Source organism: Oncorhynchus nerka, linkage group LG13 (assembly GCF_034236695.1).
Source record: "Oncorhynchus nerka isolate Pitt River linkage group LG13, Oner_Uvic_2.0, whole genome shotgun sequence".
In the NCBI taxonomy this organism is placed as follows: Eukaryota; Metazoa; Chordata; class Actinopteri; order Salmoniformes; family Salmonidae; genus Oncorhynchus; species Oncorhynchus nerka.
The window spans coordinates 24,866,822-24,885,734 of record NC_088408.1 but is presented as its reverse complement, the minus strand read 5'-3'; the positions used below and the strand labels follow the sequence as shown (position 1 = coordinate 24,885,734).

General features: G+C 44.6%; 1 protein-coding gene across 2 annotated transcripts in view; it reads right to left on the bottom strand.

The window, feature by feature from the left end:
- Positions 1-18,638, bottom strand: part of afg1lb (AFG1 like ATPase b) — a 47,081-nt gene extending 28,443 nt beyond the window's left edge. Inside the window, exons 1-7 of one of the 2 annotated variants that reach the window (XM_029676493.2) lie at positions 18,026-18,638; positions 17,325-17,596; positions 14,404-14,461; positions 13,720-13,821; positions 13,324-13,451; positions 10,264-10,363; positions 4,535-4,593 (exon numbers count right to left, since the gene is read on the bottom strand). In XM_029676493.2, coding sequence (XP_029532353.2) covers positions 4,535-4,593; positions 10,264-10,363; positions 13,324-13,451; positions 13,720-13,821; positions 14,404-14,461; positions 17,325-17,596; positions 18,026-18,128 — 822 coding nt within the window. In that variant the 5' untranslated portion in view covers positions 18,129-18,638. Of the gene's footprint in view, positions 1-4,534; positions 4,594-10,263; positions 10,364-13,323; positions 13,452-13,719; positions 13,822-14,403; positions 14,462-17,324; positions 17,654-18,025 lie in introns of both variants that reach the window. The other variant, XM_029676492.2, reaches the window with a different exon arrangement.
- Between the last annotated feature and the right edge of the window lie 275 nt (positions 18,639-18,913).

Sequence of the window (18,913 nt, the reverse complement as noted above, 5' to 3'; positions counted from 1 at the left end):
GGTTTGGAAAGTTCTCACTCTTTCCTCGCAGATTTCACTCACCTATGACTCTACTCTTCTCTCCATCTCACCACCAGTCAAAGAGCACCCTTGCTTGCTTTATCTTGTTTTCTCACACAGCCATGACAGTCTCTTTAGAACAAGTCATTCTAAAACATGTAGCTCCAATCATGTCATTGTCCAAGCTGTCCACCACTCTCTCTTTGACAGCCGTTTAGCATAAAAACAGTGGCTCCCCCCCCCCTTTTCTCTGTCCCTCACTCCTCAAAAAGTTGCTTTTGAGTTTTTCAAAGAGCGCGGTGCCATTGAGCGGCAACAAAAGCCAAGGATAGCTGACTACTGCGGCCTGATGAGGTCCACTCCCTCATTACCAACTGCAGAAAACATTTGATGCTTCTTTTTTTTTTTTGGCCCAAAGAATTGACCAGGCCTCAAAGAACATGGGGTGGGAAGGCTGAAAAAGAGTTGGGGGGAGGGCAGGGAGAGAGTGTGTGTGTGTGTGTGTGTGTGTGTGTGTGTGTGTGTGTGTGTGTGTGTGTGTGTGTGTGTGGACGGGAGTTGGAGGGGAAAGGTTGTCATCCATTCATCCGTGTGTGTCTTACAGCCTGTGTGAAGGGGGAGAAGAAAGGGGAGGGAGGGATAGAGGGGTTGGGAGAAAGAGAAAGCCTAAAACAGTGCCTTTATGCTGGCCCGTCCTGGACGACTCTTCTGACATCAAAGTGTTTTCACTAACTGGGGAGGGAAGCGGGTGTGTGGTGAATTTATTCACTCCAAGTGACGCTACAGGAGGGACATAACAATGTGACCACCCTAATTACACCTAATGAGCTATTCCCTTAAAGTGTGACTGCCTTGGGTCCTGGATGGTTTGTTCCACGGGGTCGTTCTCACAACCTCCCCCTGCCTCGGCTGCTCCTCTTGAGGAAACATCTTTTGAGCACAGGGCCCGCCTTTAGGTGATCCAGGACCCCACTGAAACCCCCAGCTCCACTCCTCCAGACCCACCCACCCCACCCCCAGCTGGAGCCTCCACACCGTACCCCCCCCCCCCCCCCACGACATGCAGCGGCATGGGTAGGAGGGTGTCCCATCTGCACCTGGCCACTAGCGCTCCAGAGAGAAGCAGACAATCACAACAGTACTCCTATAGGAGGGAGGCAGTCAGAGAGCGAGCGAGAGCAGGAGACTGGAATGAAGAAACACTGGCAATGGAAGGAGAGAAATACAAATAAATGTAGGTGCACATGTGAGAAAAAGGAAAAAGAGATAGGGAGTGAGTGATGGAAAGAGATGTTGAGTGTGTAAAACACCAGTCTCTCGTTGCTCTCTTTCATGATATAATTGAGACATTATTAGATTAAAGCTCATGTCAAAGGAGCTCCGACGAGGCCTGTCACACCCACACGCACTCACAGAAAAACTTAGAACAAATATTCTAGGGGCAAGACAGAATGCCAGTCCTGAAAGGAAAAGGCATTACAAATAAGAACACCATTACATTTCACCGATAGAATGTCCATGGAAGCAACAAATGCAAGGCTATTTATATTCCATTGGAAAATACATGACTTGAACTCTCTGCTGTGAAAAAAGTAAAACCCAAGGCACAGGGAGCATTATTGTTATGTAACTAAATGCCAGGGGGACAACAGCAGCCATCAAATTTAATTTACTGGGAACTCTTCAAACCACTCTACGTAGGTCCTCAACAGACAGAAAGGCCTTTACTAGAGAGGAACAACCATTTCAGTCAATGTTTTCCTTGCAGCAGAGCAATCTGCAGTGGTCGACTTATTTATAAAAATATATATTTTCAAAAAAGAAAATGGCTGCCATACAAAGCAATTAGCCACCACAATGGAAGGATAGATGAGGAGAAAAAACAACAATCAAGTTATCATATTTCTCCGGCATCAAAAGAGGGCAGGGAAAAATATTCAGTACACACAGAATCCTGTCCTTGGGCCTGCAGAAAGGGAGAACAGAGGGAGAGAAGAAGGAGAAAGAGGGGTCGAGGGAAAGAGAAGGAAAGACAGAGAAAGAAGGAAGAGTGAAGAAGAGAAAGTTGGAGGAGGGACAGAGAAAGAATGCAGAAAGAAATGCTGAAGAGAATGAAAGGGGGGGATAGAGGGAGAGAGGACAGATCGAAGCGAGTGTGATCTCCCTCTCTCGCTTTCATCTCATATGTAACTACCCCTGTGAGCGCTGGGAGCAGTAGGAGGGGGCTAGGCAGGAGGGTATCAGAAGACTCGGCAAGGTAGCTAGTGGGGGGCAGAGGCAGGATGGTTTGTGGGGCTTGGCAAGGTGGTTCGAGGGTCCCTGGGGTCTCCTCTAATCAGAAGTCAATAGAGATATAAGACATCCAATCTGGAGAGGAAGGAATTAACCCCAAACACTCCAGCTCAGGTGACAGGGAGGAGAGGTAAGAGGCCATTTTCACACTCTCACTCATTCACTACTCCCCCATCCTCCCAGTTCACACCAGGGCTTCACCCCAAAACACACTGACTCTACATCCAAAGAGTCAGAGGGATGGAATCATTGGTCCCTTCCAGCTTTAATTATAACTATTAAGGGTCACCCAGTGGGGGGTGAGGAACCACCCCCATCACAACCCCACCACCCCTTGCTAACTTGGCAGGACGTCCACTGTTGGGAGGGGAGCATCCCCAAACTCTCCACTCCACCCCAAAACCAGATGGCCTCACAAAGGGGAACATGGGAGTCTGAAAGACAGGGGACAGAGAGGAGGCCGAATTGGACCAGGGGCATTCACAGTTCCTTATGAGGCTGGGATTAGGACGAGGGCAAGAGGTGGAGAGGGGAGCGGTTTTTGGGTAGGGTGACTTTAAGGCCCTGGTGAAAGACCAAAATGGAGGGGGACACACGGTTAAGCTCCAGTGACCCTGAAGCTCTTCATTAAACCCTCCCCCAAACCAAACCTTAATCCCCTGAGAACCTGTGCATTCCACAACCAATGGATAGATAGAAGTTTGGGTGCAAGTGCTTTATGACTTTAAAAGCGCAACTGAAGCCAATAAACAATTTCTCCGAGAGAAAAAAACGGCCTGTGGCATCAAAAATAGTCAGAAACATTTATTCTAGTGTCAAAATTGATTACTAAGTGAAAATAGGATAATTTTGGCCAAAGTCAGTCTTGTCCAAAACAGACTTTTGTAAGTGAGTTTGTCATGACTTATTTGATGGTTAGGCTTTTGATTTTCCACAAAAGGCTCATTTGCCCACTAACAAGGGATATATACATCTGTGGTGATTGCGCTCTATCCAATTCTACCGCAGAAGACACAGACAGTGAGACAAACCTGCCCAGCACTGTAGCTGATCGGACTATGTTTACATAAGACAACATGTGGCAAAAAAATTAGAACTTGAGAAAAATGCACCAAATACCTTCGCAAAAGATCAAATTGAGTTAATTAATTAATTACAGATTTATTGAGTTCAGATTTATTGAGATACTGACTTTGCTCCTATGGTGTCTCATGGGTGACAAACATTAGTAGCTTCCACATCGAACCACACCCCTAAGACTGAAATCTCGTTTTTCTTAATGAGTAACATGCAGAATCGGTAAGTTAAGTCTCTTTAAAAAAAGGTTAGTGTTTGTGTTAACTACATACACCAGTGATAAAAGGTATCATCTAGCCAATGAGAAAGGTCCTTCTTGGATTAGCAGACGCTCTCTTTTGGGAAATGCCTGGGATGTCTGTTTTGCATGTTCTGGTACGTCTTCTGATGATTACTCAGCAGTACCCCTGTTGTGTGTGTGTGTGTGTGTGTGTGTCCGTGTGTGTGCGTGGAAGAACTCTCATTGTGTGTGTGTGTGTGTGTGTGTGTGTGTGTGTGTTAGAGCACCCACGCAACCCTCCGTTTCAGAAGAGGGATCCATCTCCAAACGTTTATCTCTACTATTTAGTTGTGAAAAGTGGAAGAATGTTTTCCTCCTCTCCTGTTAAATTATTCTGCAATTATTTATGATCATAGTCAGTATAAACACCTCGTAATCATCTCTGGTGCTGCCAGGATAATGGTTAATGGATAATGGTTCTACCTGCTTATAATAATGCTATTAAATTGCAAAGTAGTCTCAGAGCATTGCTAGTTTCTATCCATGGTGCTACCTCACAGCCCACCCCCCTCCTTACCCGTCTCCCCCCCTCCCTCGCCCCTTTCTCTCCTCACTTTGAAATGCAAGCAGGCTGGTTCATTCCCTCCGCTCGCGTGTCCATTTCCCATTCACACAGCGAGCGTTCACCCTCTTTCTATCCCCCTCGCTCTCTGTGTCTGTTTTGAGTCTTTCACCATCTCCAGGTATGATCAAAGTCAGTTTTGTGACATCGTGTGTGACACCGTGCTTCTCAGGTACAAAACACACACACAAAAACACACAATAGCATATTGGAAAGAGACAGACACAGTAACAGAGGTGTGCATGCGTGTGTGGTGTCAGGTGGATGAGAGAAATGAATGAATAAATTAAAAAGAGGAGAGAAGAGGGGATGACTGTCTTTACCTTCAACACGTTGATGAAAGGCAGGAAGGCGTCTCTCTGAAGTCCATTTTTGTATAGATCTGAAAGGAGAGGGAGGCGCCATGTTAGCGCTGCTGTTTAGCCTCCTAATAATGTAATTCTCCCACCACAGATTGGCACATAAAGTGGCTATTGATGAACTAAAGGATGGGTGGGGAGGCAGCACAAAGGGGATGGGGGCAGAGGGAGAAAAATGGATTTCTCTACCTGCAGCAGCAGCTAGCAGCAGCAACATACAATTCATACATTCCCAAACAATGGTGGTGGGAGAAAGGACTTTCGCTTTTTCAGCTCGGACATTGTCCACAGAGTCCCGTGAATAGACTTTCCAATTAGCTCTGCTGGAACAAATTACATCTGAAGTAGCATCCCTGATAGACAGATAAAACACACACACACACACACACACACACACACACACACACACACACACACACAGCCTTAAACTACTTGGAAAGATGGAAATGATTAGGTGTTGTTGATGTTTGTTTTTAAGTTTACAGGAGTAGCAGCTGACAATTAAGTTAGACCTGTTTAAACGTTGTTAAGGTACACTAAATGACCAAAAGTATGTGGACACCTGCTCATCCACCATCTCACTCTAAAATCATGGGCATTGATATGGAGCTGGTCCCCCTTTGCTGCTATAACAGCCTCCACTTTTCTGGGAAGGCTTTCCACTAGATGTCAGAACATTGCTGCAGGGACTTGCTTCCATTCAGCCACAAGAGCATTAGTGAGGTCTGGAACTGATGTTGGGCGGTTAGGCCTGGCTCGCAGTCGGAGTTCCAATTCATCTCAAAGGTGTTCGATGGGGTTGAGGTCAGGGCTCTGTGCAGGCCAGTCAAGTTCCTCCACACCGATCTCAACAAACCATTTTGGTATGGACCTCACTTTGTGTACGGGGGCATCGTCATGCTGAAACAGGAATTGCCTTCCCCAAACTGTTGCCACAAACTTGGAAGCACAGAATCGTCTAGAATGACATTGTATGCTGTAGCATTATGTCACGTTCTGACCTTTATTTCCTTTGTTTTGTATTTATTTAGTATGGTCAGGGCGTGAGTTGGGTGGGCAGTCTATGTTTGTTTTTCTATGATTTGGGTATTTCTATGTTTCGGCCTAGTATGGTTCTCAATCAGAGGCAGGTGTCATTAGTTGTCTCTGATTGAGAATCATACTTAGGTAGCCTGGGTTGCACTGTTTGTTTGTGGGTGATTGTCTATGTTGATGGCTTGTTTCAGCGCAGCTCGCATTAGCTTCACGGTTGTTATTTTGTTTACTGTTTTTGTATAGTGTTTCAGTGTTCAGTTCTTTGTTTATTAAACATTCAACATGAACACATTTCACGCTGCATTTTGGTCCTCCGATCCTTCTCGCCTCTCCTCTTCAGATGAAGAGGAGGACGACTGTGACACATTAAGATTTCCCTTCACTGGAACAAAGGGGCCTAGCCCCAGACCATTATTCCTCCTCCACCAAACTTTACAGTTGGCACTATGCATTCCGTCAGGTAGCGTTCTCCTGGTATCATCGAAATTCAGATTTGTCTGTTGGACTGCCAGATGGTGACGTGTGATTCATCACTCCAGAGAACGCGTTTCCACTGCTCCAGAGTCCAATGTGGCCAGCTTTACACTCTCCAGCCGATGCTTGGCATTGTGCATGGTTCTTAGGCTTGTATGCGGCTGCTCAGCCATGGAAACCCATTTCATGAAACTCTCAACGAACAGTTCTTGTGCTGATGTTGCTATCCAGAGGCAGATTAGAACTTAGTAGTAGTGAGTGTCGATTTTTACGTGCTACAGCACTCGGCGGTCCCGTTCTGTGAGCTTATGTGGCTTACCACTTCACGGCTGAGCCTTTGTTGCTCCTAGACGTTTCCACTTCACAATAACAGCATTTACAGTTGACCGGGGCAGCTCTAGCAGGGCAGAAATTTGACAAACTGACTTGCTGGGAAGGTGGCATCCTATGACGGTGCCACGTTGAAAGTAACTGAGCTCTTCAGTAAGGCCATTCTACTGCCAATGTTAGTCTATGTCGATTGCATGGCTGTGTGCTCAATTTTATCCACCTGTCAGCAATGGGTGTGGCTGAAATAGCAGAATCCATTCATTTGTCCACATACTTTTGTATATATAGTGTACCTTCTTAGTGGAGAGAACAACAGTTGGAGCTACAGCGCATTTGGAAAGTATTCAGAACCCTTGACTTTTTCAACATTTTGCTACGTTACAGCCTTATTCTAAAATGTATTAAATTGTTGATGTTTTTTTTTTTTTTTACCTCAATCTACCTTTTTACCTCAATCTACACACAATACCCCATAATGACAAAGCAAAAAAATCTAAAACTTTAATATCACATTTACATAAGTATTCGAAACCCTTTACTCAGTACTTTTTTGAAGCACCTTTGGCAGCGATTACAGCCTCAAGACTTCTTGGGTATGACGCTACATGCTTGATATACCTGTATTTGGGGAGTTTTTCACATTCTTCTATGCAGATCCTTTCAAACTCTGTCAGGTTGGATGGGGAGTGTCGCTGCACAGCTATTTTCAGGTCTCTCCAGAGATGTTCGTTCGGGGGTGCAAGTCCAGAGCCACTCAAGGACATTGAGACTTGTCCCGAAGCCACTCCTGCGTTATCTTGGCTGTGTGCTTAGGGTTGTCATGTTGGAAGGTGAACCTTCGCCTCAATCTGAGGTCCTGAACGCTCTGCAGCAGGTTTTCATTAAGGATCTCTCTGTACTTTGCTACGTTCATCTTTCCCCCTCGATCCCAACTAGTCTCCCAGTCCCTGCCACTGAAAAACATCCCCACAGCATGATACTGCCACCACCATGCTTCACCGTAGGGATGGTGCCAGATTTCCTCCAGACGTGACGCTTGGCATTCAGGCCAAAGAGTTACATTTTGGTTTCATCAGACCAGGGAATCTTGTTTCTCATGGTCTGAGAGTCCTTTAAGTGCCTTTTTGCAAACTCCAAGTGGTCTGTCATGTGCCTTTTTACTGAGGAGTGGCTTCCGTCCTGCCATTCTACCATAAAGGCCTGATTGGTGGTGTGCTGCAGAGATGGGAGAACCTTCCAGAAGGACAACCATCTCCACAGAAGAACCATCTTGGTCACCTCCCTGACCAAGGCCCTTCTCCCCTGATTGCAGTTTGGCCAGGAGGCCTGCTCTAGGAAGAGTCTTGGTGGTTCCAAACTTTTTCCATTTAAGAATGATAGAGGCCACTGTGTTCTTGGAGACCTACAATGCTGCAGAAATGTTTTGGTACCCTTCCCAAAAATCTGTGCCTCGAAAATCCTGTCTCTTGAGGTCTACGGACAATTCCTTCTACCTCATGGCTTGGTTTTTGCCCTTTACATGCACTGTCAACTTCCAAATCATGTCTAATCAAATGAATTTACCACAGTTGGACTCCAATCAAGTTGTAGAAACAGTTCAAGGATGATCAATGGAAAGAGGATACACCTGAGCTCAATTTCGAGTCTCATAAAGGGTCTGAATACTTTATTTTTAATACATTTGCAAAAAAAATCTAAAAACCGGTTTTCAACTTTGTCATTATAAGGGTACTGTGTGTAGATTGATGAGGAATTGTTTTTATATAATCGATTTCAGAATAAGGCTGTAAAGTAACAAAATGTGGAAAAAGGGAAGGGGTCTGAATACTTTCCGAATGCACTGTATACTACACATAACGATGTGTGTTGTGAGAAGGCTCCTATCAATGTAGTAATGGTTTGAAATAAGCATGTTTACAGCAACTTTAATAGAAAAAGTAAGGAGGAAGCAAATATAACACATTGAAAAAGTACATTTTTTACTGTGGGTGGAGAAGCCTAATCATACAGCCCACATCCATCCTTTCAGGTTGTGTGTGAGAAGCAACATTAGATCTAATTGAAATGTAAGGTGGCCTGACCTACAATGGACCTGAGAGGCAAGCAGCTAGATACACCACAATCTCTAGTGTGTAAACCTTGAAATTAATCATTCAGCCTGTCGTCTCTACTAAACATCCATTAACACAAGTGCATCTAAAGGACGACAACTGCTCTGCTCTAGCTACACAACAACAGACAAAAACAAGCGTGTGCTGGGGAGCGTGACACATCGTCTCTAAGTAAGTTCCCCTTCAATCACATAACCCACTTTAGCTGCTTTTGATAGCCTAGCGCCATCTATATGCCACATATCCCACTTTAGCTGCTTTTGATAGCCTAGCTAGCACAATCTCATGTGGAGATCAATAAAGGAGGAATCCTCCTTTACTTTCATGTCAGGCTGTCTCTGAGGGCTTAGTGTTCCATTTGCCTTCTAATTAAAAAACAAACAAGCATCTCCATCAAGTTTGCGTGGTCTGCCGCTTTGTTCTTAATGGCTGGTAAATGTCAGACAAGCTTGTCTTTGTATATGAAAGAGAGAGGGATCTCAGTTGCCATCAACTGGAAACCCATTGAGCGACGAGACATTGATGACGTTAACCCTGAGAAGAGCGCCAACGTCATGTCTTTATCTCTCGCTCTCCTTCCATTCTTACTCCCTCTCTCACTCTCCCTCGCCACCTTGCTCACTTAGCATTAAATGTAACATCACAGCCTTGACAAAAACGACAGCGGTGGAATCAACAAAGAGAGAATGAGAGAGAAAGAGAGGGAGGGAGGGAGCGAGAGATTAAAGAGTTTAAATGGCTTGATTCATGGAACGTGTATCAAATAATGTTCTCCTTCTTTCATGATTAAAAATAACGCTTTGAACAGTCTTTGATCCAGACAGGCAACACACACCACTGGACTTCAGGTGATTCAGATAATACAGTGGTATGGAGAAAAAGACAAGGAGGGAGATGTTCAACATCAGTTCAACAAACAGAAAGAAGCCTAGTTCACCCCAGAGCCATATATTTAAATGTATGTCTGCGCTTTTACCCCTCGCTCTTTCCTTCAGCATCATCATCAGGGCTGTGTTCAGTAGGGAGAAATGTTTTGGAACGGTGTGAAACAGGAAGGAACTTCTCCCATAAGAACACAGCATTTAGGGCGGCAAGTAGCCTTGTGGTTAGAGCGTTGGGCCAGTAACCAGAAGGTTGCTGGATCGAATCCTCGAGCTGACGGGGTAAAAATCTGTCGTTCTGTTGTTCTGCCCCCGCCCTGTTCCCCGGGTGCCAAAGACGTGGATGTGGATTAAGGCAGCCCCCCGCACCTCTCTGATTCAGATGGTTTGGGTTAAATGCGGAAGACAGTTGGACAACTGACTAGGTATCCCCCTTTCCCATTTGTTTTTGCCCAAATTGTGAGTATAATTGGAAAACAATGGAGTGAGCTATATGGAAGAGAAAGGTGAGCTTGACACGATGTGAAGTGAACAGGTTGGACTGGATGTGAATTGGAGAGGTACTGTAGAGTTAAAGAAGCATGTTCAACAGCACAACAGGGAGAAAGGAGAGAGCTGCATTGTTATACAAGCTGACAATGGTGTAGGACTGTGACTGTGCGTTTGTGCTACAAAATCAGATAACAGTGCAACGATACCACAGTTATGCGTGAATGACGCATGAGTCGTGTGAATCATATGAGTCCTATGAATCATATGAGTCCTATGAATCATATGAGTCGTGTGAATCAGAAAGGTATCCGAACTGTAGTATCTCACCTTAAGAGACTCAGTACAGAGAGCGAATTTACTTTGACCTCACCGTCAGGGGGCCTGTTGGAGGTGGCCACCACCACTACCCCGGTCCTGAACAACGTCTGAAACAGCTGTTTCAGAATCATCGCATCAGCGATGTCAGTCACCTGGAGGGAGGGGGGCGAGAGAGAGAGAGAGAATTTAAAGGCAGCCAGACTACAATGTGCCTTCTCTTGTGGCAGACAAGCATATGGTTGTGAGTGCATATATGTCAACACATGGGAGCTGAGAATGACCACGCAATCTCCTGAGCTGATTAAAGTCATTTAGGTGTACGTCATTTCTATTCTTTCACCCTGGTCATGGTCACACCCGCCATCCCATTGCAAATGGTCACGAAGCAGCTTTCTGTCATGGACAAGTAGCCAAGCCAACGCGGCGAGGCTGAGCTAATCAACTAAACAGACAAAGCGAGAGAAAGAAAAGAATAACAAAAAAATGAAAGCAATATGAATTCAAACAGGGGCCACAATGGCAAACAAAGCGACTCCCAGATGGCCGCACAAAAGGTGTGAAGTGTGTGTGATTGTGTGTGCGTGTGAGATGGAGGACATTTTGTGAAGAGGGCCCTGGCGGCGTTACTGTCCCTGAGCTGCTGCTGGCCTCTACAATCATTATCCATTAGCACTATGGAACCGCTGGCTTTTCCACCAACAGACAACTACACGGCACTATGTTGAATCAATCCACACATGTGAAGAGGACATTGGCAAACATAATGAGCAACTGATTGACTGACCATCTTGCCAAATAGTAAAACTGTACTGTACTTCTGTCCCCCGCCCCCAATATCTCTATGATCACTAATCTATCTCCTTGGTCAAATCCACTCTAATGTATTTCATTAGGAATCAAGCAGACTGTAGTCCATGTAGGGTTGTCCAACTTGTGGATAAGAGGAACGGTGTTCCTGTCATCTAATGGTCCCTCCCCCTCCTTAACGTCCCTCTCTTTTCCTTGCCTTACAGACACTTATGACTGCCATCCCCACAGCATATGCTGCCTTTCTTAGCCTGGAGTGTCTTCTACTTTCACATGCTAACCCCTATGACCTCTGCCAATACTACATTAGCATCGGAGCTAAAGCCTTGATTTTGCAACAAGGCAGCAAGAGGCACTCTCCTTCAGCAAATTAAGGTGTGTGTGTGTGTGTGTGTGTGTGTGTGTGTGTCACATCCACATAAAGCCAAGCCAAGGTGCCTGGGCCCTATATACTCACTGAATAGGCCCCATTTCCTCCAGCCGTTATTTTTCATTTTAATTTCAAAAGAATCATTTAATTATGACCTTTATCCAACCCGTATTTGTTTATTCATGGGCCCTAAACACACCACACACTCCAAGGGCCGATATTGATTGCTGAATACGAAGAGAGGGGGGAGAGATAGATACGAAAGGTTTCCCAGAGAAGGGGGGCTAATATACTGCACTTGTGTAACACAAAAACAACGGTGCGACCGCCGCCACCACCACCACTGTCGATATTCAAATGAGCATCCAATTACTCTAGCGGGGAGTCAGTTTACCGCGGCGTCGCACTTGGGTGCCAAATTAGGCCTCTTTTGATCTTACACCCCTTTACGTACACAACAACACAACCTGAGTAATTTCACAGATAGGCCCCACTGACTGGGGTTCTGAGACAATGAAAGCCTGAAGCGCTTTCTTCCCACTCTGTCTCTGTCCTCAGTCTCTCTTCCTCAGTCTCTCCATCCCTCTCTCCGTCTCAGGCGTCCTTCTCAATGCCCAGTATTCATTAGAGAGACTTGGAGGGGGACAAAGGGGGGGGCTACAAATTACTGATAATGGCACAGTGCTAATGAAGAGAAAGGAGAAATGTCATTAGCATTTAAGAGGATAAGATCCATCTGACCCGCTGCTGCCGCCAGCCGCTTTCCAGCGCCACTCACTTAAGGAAGCAGGCGAGTGCGACTGATACCCACATAGCCTAATTTGCATGGCTGAGTGGAGGAGGATGCTGATTGGTATGGACCCTCAACTCCCCCCACCCCCCCACACACACTCTGTTCCCCACTCCTTCCTTCCCTCCCTCCCATTCGTCCTCTTGTTTATGCATCATATACAACACACGTGTGTTGTCCATATTCGCCGGTAGCAACAGTCGAGAAGCAAAGAAAGCAAAGCAGCAAGGCAACCATAAACAAAACAAATCAATGAGGATGTGAGAGGAGAGTGTGCAGCAGTTTAAAATGTGAAAATAGAGAATGAAAGGAGAGGCTCTTGTTCCACACCGATGCACCCTGGGAGTGATTAGAGAGAGAGAGAGAGAGAGAGAGAGAGAGAGACATTGCCTTGGGTGATCTTTGACCCCCCCATAAGGATGAATGATAATACCTATGCGTCTTATTGTTGCTCACTGAGAAGCAAGGCTATATGCCTCTCAATGCAGATATCAACTAGCCAGCATGACAAAACAGCTAAAAAGCAGAGTACTGGTCTTATTTGTCCCATTGGATACATCACTACTGTTAGGATTGTCGGAAAGGCAACAGTTATTTTAAATGCTGTTGGACTGCTTATAAGAAGTACCTATGATCCAGAGCAAATGTGTGGGGATGCAGCTTCCTTTATGTAAAAAATCTGTTTCAGTGCCTCTAGTAGGGTTTCAGAGTGCCGCTACACTCACACCAACCACTAGGTGGCTTCAGCCCTGTTTAAGTGAGTGTGAGGAGACTTAGCACCTTGCCCTCAGATGGCTCTAAGCAAGAGTAGAACATGGGGAAATACTTTAGTCATTAGCCTGCCTATGATCTAGCCTACTGTTCATCAGTATAAATGAGATGTTCATGTTTTGAAGGATCTGCTAATTCTGTCCATGTCATCATCCCCATTAGCTGGCACATAAAACTCCACTGACTAAATCAGCGTTCTGTCTTATTAGTTTGTGCAGTCGAGAGTTAATGGGAATTACAGTCCTTGTTGTTTTGTGCCTTTTGTTATGCTGTTTTTTAACTATAGTTTGTTCTGTGTTCAAAAACACCTGCTTGAGTCACCTCATGTCCTCCTTGTTCCACACACACGCACGCATGCGCACACACACACTCACCTGAAACTCGTCAAAACACAAGACACAGGTTTCATTGCTGATCTCCATGGCAACCGGCGAGATGGGGTCATAGGTGAACATTTTCCCCAGCCTCCGTTGAGGAGTGCTTTGTTTCCTCCGGTGGATCCCTTAAACAAGGTTACACAATCGTCAGACACAAACATCTTAAAGCACACCTGCATCTGAAATTCAAACCCCCTTAACAATGCATAGTAGTAGTAACAGCAGTAATTTCACTTATATGCATAATGGTACACAATTATGGCATCAGGATCAACAGAGAGTGAGGTAAATATACGATACAGAATGTATGGAGGTGTCGGACTTGCTCAAAGTCAAGCAAACAAACCTCTGACAGCTGTATATTAAGAGACATACTAGGAGGAGAGTACTAACTTTTGTGGATGTCCAACATGAAGCTGTTAAAATGGACCCTTTTCTTACGTCCGTTATCCACATGAGAGTAAAACATATCCATAAGCATGGTCTTCCCTGTGCCTGGAGTTTCCCCAAAAAAGACGGACAAGAACGAAACATATATTCATCATAAAATATAGTTAACAATATCCCCCCAGAAAAGCATGAAACATGACAATACCATGCCTATTCAGTAGTAACAGGGTAAGCCACAAACTGAATCTAAGTAAGTGTTAGAACTATCATATGTGTTATAACCTATAGATAATGTTTTAACTGGCAGATAATGCATTATATTTAGCAGATAATGGGTTATACTTTGTAGATAATGTTTTAACTAGCAGATTATGTGTTATAACTTGTGGGTAATGTGTTGAAAGTGAGCGCCACCCGGTATGAGGTGGACCTATAGAGTTGCTTGTAAAAGGTGGATGGAACAACTGCCCCCGGTTAGAGGGAGACAGCTTAGTAGGAGACGGGTTTATTGCCAGCTGCAACACACACTAGCATTACAGGAGAAAAGCAGTGATTGTGATAAATGTGAAGATGCATGGTATTTTAGGAAGTGACACACACTAAAGGAGTCGAGAGGTGGTAGTCCTTGAATGGAGAAGTCCAGAGGTGAAAGATAATGTGTTACAACCTGCAGATAATGTGTCTTACCAACATCACCATGGATATAGAACCCTCTAGGTGGTGGTAGGGGAAGCAGGCGCTCCTCCTGTGGATTAAACATAAACATAAATGAACAGTCATGACTGTCACCAAAATGTCAAATGTAACAATGCTTGTTTTTCACATCTTTCACAGATGCTTGTCGTCATTGACAATAAGCATGTCAATCCAGCTATTATGAGAATTGGAATGAGATGGGTCATATTGAGAAAGGGGATCACTGAGTAGCTAGCTATATTAATGAATTATCATTGAATCAAATTACACTAGAAAGTATAGGCCTATGGAACATAGACTATTCATTTCCATATCATTGTTTAAATCCCGAATTACAGTCAGGGCATCAAGCCTTGGAGTACTACAGTATGATTCCAGTTCTCTAGACAACTAGCCTACTGCAGTGGAGCAAGACAAAGGACATCTAATCAACAAGACAGGGTTCCCACGAAGAAAGCATAATCAGCAGAACAATGGGGGGGGACTGTAGAGGTTCATCCGAGGTCTAGTGCAGTGTTTCCCAACTCCAGTTCTTCAGTACCCCAAACAGTACCCATTTTTGTTGTAGTTCCGTACAAGCACACCTGATTCAACATGTCAACTAATCAACAGGCCCTCAATTGAATCAGGGGAGTTTGTCCAGGGCTAAAACAAAAATATGTTATGTTGGGAGGACTGGAGATAGGAAACACTGGTCTAGTGGACGTCTACAAACCCACCGGGTTGGACTGGCTGATTGAGATACTGTGTTGAAGTGGTGTGGTGGGGGAAGTGTTAAGTCATTCCTGAATTGTCCTGATTTTATCCTACAATCACATAATCATAGGCCCACTGTTTGCAACTTCTTGACCAGGTTGTTGTGGAAAAAGATAAGTTGTTGTCCTCCGTAAACTACCTCACAGATAATGTTTTTTTGGAGCGGATTTAATTTAGCAGCAACATTAGTCAGTGTCCACTGCCCTTCATGAAGCACCAGACTCTCATATCTCACGACAATGGCTGATTCATTGGCGGAAAAAAACATTCCTCCCCTTCTTCCCACCCTCCCGTCTCCCTGTCCTGTCTTCTCCGCCTCTCTCCTTCCCTGTCCTGTCCTCCACTGAGGTGAAATGCTGGAAGACAGTGTGTGACTTCTCACTGACTTTCCAAGCTGCTCTCTGGAAACGCGGGCAGTAATTGTCGGTGGTGGCTGGCAGCCATGTTTTAATGTTACGGCAGAGTGGAGAAGGACAAGGAATGCCTCTCCTCAGTCAGTCGGCCCTCCACACAGCTCAGTCGCCAATTTTCACTCTCACGCTCATCCTGCACCGGCTCTCGAGTGTAGAATAGCTCACGGGCAAAAAGTTCACGTGTCAACAGGTTAGTGTCAGAGGTTGAGATCTTTGTTATAGACCCCATTTTTATATCCTGTAACCATAACAATCAGTCCACTTCTAAGAAAGGTGAAATGTCAATGAGGACTGTTATGATGGTTGGGTATCTTAACAACTGGTCAAACTGACCAAGGCCTAGTAGACAGGATGACCAATCTGACTTGAATTGGGGTGGATCCTTCATAAACACTGTACCATTGTAAGCCACTACAAAAACATGCCACATTGGGTCAATATTAAGTCAAGTGTAGTCTGCTCATAGTCAGTCAGAGTACAATGGTGAATGAATGCCAACAGAGAGAGCAGACAGCAGCAACATGACCTGATTCAAAACAGTGTAATTGCATAAGAACTCTATTCATGTGGTGTGTGTGTGTGTGTGTGTGTATGTATGTGTGTGGCAGACTGACAAACAAGGATGAAGAGGAGAGGGGGTACACATCAGTATTTTCAGTCCGGAATGTACTAGACAATGGGGATGCCCTCATTACTGCACCGGGATGATGAGAGAGGAGAACCAGGGCCACCACAGCAGGAGGTCTCTCTTTCCTGCGATCCAAAACATCTCATCCTACCCCGCTCTGTCAGTGTGCCTGCCAGACCCCTACACCCCCACCCCATAGCATAGACATCTCCACCGTTCCCTGACCTAAAAAAAAAAAAAAAACCCCCCATACAGACCTAAAACCGCCACACCCACAAATACACGCACACCGCTTACCCTCCCACCAGGGCTCCAAAAACATTAGGGGTACAAAGAAAGTCAGTGTGGTAGGCAGATCCTCTGTAATGTCCCATGGTGCCCTGCTCCAAAATGTTTGATGTCAATGGAGCTTCATGCAAGGCTAACAGTCCAGATACCATTCAATTTATAAAGCTCATCTAGCAGAATTAATGATTGGGCAATGGCAATCTAACTGTGTATGACTAGGCCTAATAATAGTGTTGTGTCACATGTAGACCTTATGGATCAGCTAGACTACTATTGAACTGAGGAACAATGTGGCTTTCCACAAACGCTCTACAACTGGTAAAGGGAATTTTGCTTCGGAGCATTGCTTGGTTTGCAAAACTCTGTACATACTGGTAGTTGTTTTATTGTACTGCAATCTATCCCTTCTCACTGAATCGGGTCTTGATAGTGTTTCATCAACATTCTCTCGAAAGCACACAGGGCCATAATGTTAGGTGAGGGCAAGCCAAATGTCAGGAACATTATAATCAAGTGACTAATTGCTTCTGTTTGCTAACTGGGACACAGTAGGGGGAAAACACTGGAGAATACTGATCCAGTTAGTTAGAGGCATGCTGTGAGTGACAGATGAGTCATCCAATGACAATCCAGCATTCTCCATCAACCTTAAAAGTATAGGAAGGAGAAAGCTTCTATGAAAGTTGTAATAACCATGATGCAATATTCACATAGGAATAAATAATATCAACTAACCATGCAATACAAAAAGGACAACCATTCAGCATGAAATTATGTATTGCATCAATTTGTTGCATTAGCTAGTGCATCAGTCATGTGATCTATACCTCTTCTGTGGGAGCATCATCCCCTTCAGTTTTGCTCAGTCTGTAATCGTTTACTTTCTGTTGCTTTGCGTTGCTGTCTTTTGCCTCCTTCACCTTAGGCTTGGGTGGGGTCAGGTAGATGCTGTTGGAATACCCTCGCAGGGTTTTCTGCAGTTGTCCCAGCTGACGTAGAGCATCTATTTGTTGAGTGTCCTCCACTAGCGAGCCACAGCGGATGAGACTGTCATAGTGCTGCTCAATAGTTCTGGTGGACGCCGAGGTGTCTGACCTGGCTTTGTTCAAGGGGGTCAAAGGTGATGTGGATGGATTACATGTGCTTGTTGTGTAGCCTGGCAAAGACGAGGATGAAGACAACGATACAGTGTACCATCAACACATACAGTCGACATACAACAGCAGATTATTATCAACACACAACTATAATACTGTATGTTCATGTTAGGAATTAATAGTTGATCATCATGCCAATAAGTCTCATCACATTGAGTTTTGTAAATGGGCGTGTATCAAAGACTAAGAGGCTAGCTAGTTAGCCCTTTATGTACTGTAATGCACACCAAATCAACGTGCTAACAGGCTACAGCTAGCAATTTACGTTAGCTAATGTTATGCAAGTTATCTAACTGTAAGCTTGGACAACCGTATCAATCCTCTGAATGATCCCCAAATGAAACATTTGGACAACATGTAGAATCTCTCACCTTTTGCAATGCTGCTCGTGGAAATCCAAATGTTGTTTTGAGTGCGTTTTATTAAATATCTACCTAAACATCTTGTTGCCAAAGACGATGTGTAGGCCGCCATCTTGATTCAATGGAGAGAAACTTTATTTATAATCATCTATAATCACCAGAACAGTTATGACACAAGTCATTTTCTTTGTAATAAACTACGTTATGGGCGCGTTATAAAGCCAATCAAGATGTTTAACATTTTATATGTCTTGTAAAGTATATTTTTGTATGCGTAGCTATTTTGTTGAATTTGTGAGGAAGGAAATGCAACACTTTACACGGCTACTTGCTAATATTTCTGATAGTATAGTACAATTATCAGCCAATTAAATGTGAATGCGCTGAGACATCAGGACTACGTTCAGTACGTTTTTACGTTCTGGAGCATTCAATTGAGCGGAAAGAACCAGTTGAAAAACGGAGAGTGTTTGGGTTGTGGGTTGAGGAACGCTCACAGCATGGCCATTTCCCTTTAAATACGTAACTTATTGCTTCCAAGCCACACCTCGCGCACCCACCAAACGTTTCTTCAATAACGTTTTGTGGCAACGTGTCGTTCAGTATAATCTGTTCCGCAACGTAGCAAAAGTTCAAGAGAACTGAACGCACCTCTATTGTAAATGTATGGCGCTTTCAAGACAACTGGGAACTAAGAAAAATCGAGTTCAAATCATAATGTGATCAGGTCGGAGCTCTAGAAAGATGCCAGAGTTCTCAACATGGAATTCCGAGTTGGATGACCATTCAAAACAATTTTATCCCTGGAGCTAGTTTTTTTTCCGAGCTCCCAGTTGTCTTGAGTACGCTTAAGTTTGAAATCGGAGATTTCCGAGTTCCCCGTTTTTTTACGCGCCA